The sequence below is a fragment of the Trachypithecus francoisi genome, unplaced genomic scaffold (assembly GCF_009764315.1).
Source record: "Trachypithecus francoisi isolate TF-2019V2 unplaced genomic scaffold, Tfra_2.0 Contig01297, whole genome shotgun sequence".
Classification (NCBI taxonomy): domain Eukaryota; kingdom Metazoa; phylum Chordata; class Mammalia; order Primates; family Cercopithecidae; genus Trachypithecus; species Trachypithecus francoisi.
The window spans coordinates 1-4,177 of NW_022681317.1; the positions used below are offsets into that span (position 1 = coordinate 1).

At 47.4% G+C, this 4,177-nt stretch overlaps 1 protein-coding gene across 1 annotated transcript; it reads right to left on the reverse strand.

The window, feature by feature from the left end:
• Window positions 1-3,096: 3,096 nt before the first annotated feature.
• LOC117091514 (double homeobox protein 4-like protein 4) lies at window positions 3,097-3,962 on the reverse strand (the record flags this gene model as incomplete). The annotated part of the gene is made up of 1 exon (XM_033223907.1): window positions 3,097-3,962. A coding segment is annotated over one exon (834 nt), but the record flags the coding sequence as incomplete, so codon positions are not given.
• Window positions 3,963-4,177: the final 215 nt, after the last annotated feature.

The following is a 4,177-nucleotide window of genomic DNA, read 5'->3' on the forward strand; positions in this document are numbered from 1 at the left end:
AAGATAGAGTGGTTTCTTTTCCTCTTTTTGTAGAATCAAAATTAAATTTTGTGGAATGTTATTAAGTTTAAAATAACATACCGTAACCATAAAATGTTCTTTGCATGCCTTGTTGTAACCACAGAGCAAAAACTTTTAATAGATACTCTAAAAACTAAAAAAAAAAAAAAAAAAAAAACCAAGAAACCAAAATACACTGATCGAGTAAATCATTTAACCACAAAGGAAGATAGTGAGATCAATCAATCAAAGTATAAATTTTAAAAAAAGAAAAAAACATGAAAGCAAGTAATAATATGGCAGTACTAAGTCCTTGCCTATCAATAATTAGCTTGTATGTAAATGGATTATCCCATTTAAGAGATATAATTGCTACACTGATGAAAAACAAGACCTAACTATAAACTTTCTACAGGAAATTCACTTCATCTGTAAATACACACACACATTGAAAGTGATCACATGGAAAAATATATTTCATAAACACGGAATCAGAAAGAAAGCCTATACCGCCTATCTGATATATTTATTTCAGATACCATACTTCAAGGAAAAACCTATAAAAACAGACAACATGGCCAATACATAATGATAATGGGTCAGTATCACAAGACAATATAATAATTGTAAATATATATGCCCTCTATATTGAAGCACCTAAATATACAAAGCAAACATTAATAGATCTAACAGGAGAAACAGAAAGCAAGAAAATAATAGTAGGAAACCTTAATATTCCCCTTTCAGAAATAAACAGATTATCAAGACAGAAAATCAACAAAGAAAGAAACATCATATTGAAACTGAACTGTAAACCAAAATAACTTAGCATTCATTTACAGAACATTTAATCCATTTATCTCAACGGTGCAGGCAACATTTTCCATGATGGGTCATATATTAAGCCACAAAATGAGCCTTAGCAAATTCAAAAAAATCAAAATTATACACATGTTTTTTTTTCTGACAATATAGAATAAAACTAAAAATAAACAACAAGAACTTTAGAAAACGTGTAAATACATACAAATTAAATGTGTCCCTGAACAACCAATGGGTTAAAAAATAAATTTTGTTTCATTTTAAAAGTTCTTAAGACAAATGAAAATGAAATCAGAACAAATGAACGCTTATGAAATACAGCAAAAAAGTCCTCAGAGGAAGTTTGAAGAAATTTCTATATGAAAAAAGAAATCTCTAACAGTTTAAGAATATATTTCAGGGAATTATAGAATCATGAACAAACTAACCACCAAATTGGTAAAAGAATGTAAATAACGAAGCCCAGAGCACAAAGAAACAAAACGGAAACAAAAATAAGAAAGATCAATAAAATAAAAAGTTATTCTTTGAAAAGATAAACACAATTGATATATCTTTAGTCATACTAAGAAAAAAGAAGATTCACATAAATAAAACCAGAGATGAAAAACAGACATTACAATGGTTACTACAGAAATACAAAGAATCATGAGAAATACTACAGGCAATTATATGCCAATAAATTGGAAAACCCAGAAGAAATAAATAAGTTTCTAAACACGTATAACCTATCAAAATTGAAGAAAGAAGAAACACAAAATGCGAAAAGACCAGTAAAAAATAATGAGATTGAAGCATTGATTTCAAGTCTCTCCATACAAGAAAATCAGGAGGCCTGGGCACAGTATCTCACACACGTAATAACACACTTTGGAGGCCAAGGCAGGAGGATTGTTTGAAGCCAGAAGTTCTAGATTAGCCTGGAGAACATAGTGAGACCCAGTCTTTACAAAAACAAAACTAAAAATTAGCCAGGTACTGGTTGAACTTGTAGTCCTAAAAACCTGGGAGGCTGAGGCAACAGCATCATTTAAGACCAGGAATTTGAGGCTGCAGTGAGCTATGACTACACCATTGTACTCCAGCCTGATTGACAGAGAAAGACCCTGTATCTAAACTAAAATAATAAATAAATAAATAAATAAATAAATAAATAAAAGAAAAAAGAGGAAAATAAAATTTCAGGACCCGATGCTTATACTGCCAAATTCTACAAAATATTTAAAGAACTTAAACTAATTATTTACAAAGTGCTCCAAAAACCTGAAAAAGAGGAAATTCTTCCAAACTCTTTCTATGAAGACAGAATTACCTTATTCCAAAATGAGACAAGAACAATCAAAAAGTAAACCACAAGGTAATATCACTGATGAACATTAATGCAAAAATTCAAAATCAGTCCTCTTGCTCCTGGAGGCCGAAGACGGCTTTTCCTCTCTGCCGGAGTCCCTCTGTCCCTTGCTCCCTCCCGCCCCCACTCTGTCCTTCCGTCGCTCCGTCTTTCCGTCCGTTCCTCTCTCCCTCCCTCTCTCCGTCCGTCCGTCCGTCCCTCCCTCCCTTCCAACGTCCCTCCTCCTCCGTCCATCCCTCTAGGTCTCGCTTTCCCCTGTCATCTCTCGCCTGCCTTCCTCCCCCCGCCTGGAAGGGTCAGCATCCCCGCTGCGTGTGGGATCTGGGGTGTGCAGGTAGCCGCCAGGTGTTCCGTGCTGACAGCGGGGAGGCTGCAGGGGCACGGGTGGGCGAGTGACGGTGGAGCGGAGGCACAGACGAGGCGAGCCGCGGGAGGGAGAGCAGGCCTGGAGGCTGCCCGGACCCGGTGTTTGGCGGCATGGAGGCCTCCAGCCAGCAGCCCAGCGCAGAACGCTGTGGCGGCGGGGGCGGGGGTGGGGGTGGTGTGTGTGGGTGCGAGGGTGTGTGGTTGTGTGGGTGTGTTGGTGCGCGCGTGTGTGTGCGCGCGAGCGCGGGGTTGGGGAGTGGCGTGGGGGATCAAGCTGGGGTCGGGCGGTGGAAACGCACGAGAGCTCTGCCGGGGCGGCTCCCGGGGCCCAGGCGGCTGCCCGCACACCCGCGCATGCGCAGTAGACGGCCCCCCTCCTGGAACCCGGGCGGGCTCTGGGACCCCGGGGAGGCTCAGTTCTCCTCGGGGTGGAGTCTCTGGCCGCCGCCGCCGCCAGGCCCAGACCCGGAAGGCAGGAATGCCAGGCTGGTCAGCCCGGAGGGGAAACAGGCCTCTCCACAAGGAGGCAGATGCTCTCCGTGAAAGGGAGGCCACCGCCCCGCCCCCGATCCCGTCCCGACCCGGCGTCCTAGAGCTCCTCCAGCAGAGCCCGGTATTCCTCCTCGCTGAGGAGTAGCGGTTCCAGCAAAGCGGGCTCTCGCACGTCCTGCAGCTCCGTCGGGGCCTCGCTTTCTAGGAAATACCGCGCCTGCTGCAGAAACTCGGGAGTCTCCTCCAGGAGCTCATCCAGCAGGCTGGAGGGGAGTGCAGACGAGCGCCCAGGCTCCCGGAGCGGCGGGGAGGACGCCCGGATGTCTTGCAGCTGCTCCTGCGGCGCGGAGGCCTCCGGGGGCGCGGGCCCCGGAGGTGGAGCTGCCCCGACTGGGGCCTCCCACGCCGCCCTGGCGACCTGGGGCCCCTGGCCCCAGCCCCACCACGGACTCCCCTGGGACGTGGGCGGCGCAGGCACACCCTGGCCCTGCGGCTCAGCTGGAGCGGGCGCAGGCTGTCCCACCCAGCCAGGGCCCGGCAGGCTGTGGTGCTGCGGGTCCTGATCCCCCCGGCATTGGCTGGGGCGCGGGGGCCACCCCGGGGGAGTCTGAGGGTGGGAGAGCGCCCCTTCCGGGGTAGCCAGGGCGGCGAAAGGAAAATCCCAATCCCCGCCTGCCGGCGGGGGAAGGGAGAACCCTGCTGCCTGCGCAGCCTGGCTGGGCCGGAGAGGGGCGACGGCCCCTGCTCCCTGGCTCACGAAAGCCCCCTGTGGGAGAGTCCACGGCGCGCAGGGCGTGTGGGGTGCGGGAAGCCCCGTTCCCCACGCCCCGGTGTGGGTGAAGGCGACCGGCGAGGGAGCGGGGGGACACCCGCCGGGGGCCGCGTTGCACGGCCCGCCTGCGTGCGCCGGTGCCCTGCCACCCTGGCCTTTCTGAAGATGAAAAGGCAGATTTGCTCTTCTTAATCCACATGATTTTTACTTACTCACATGATATTTTTATTAGTTAGCTACTGACAAAACTTATAATTTTGTTCAATGTTTTTATACTCAGCTAATGCATCACTATTTGCCTCATTATAAGACATTTAATTTATAATAGGATTTTGTCAAAGTATAGCAGAAGAACAAACCAGTTTTTCCACTAA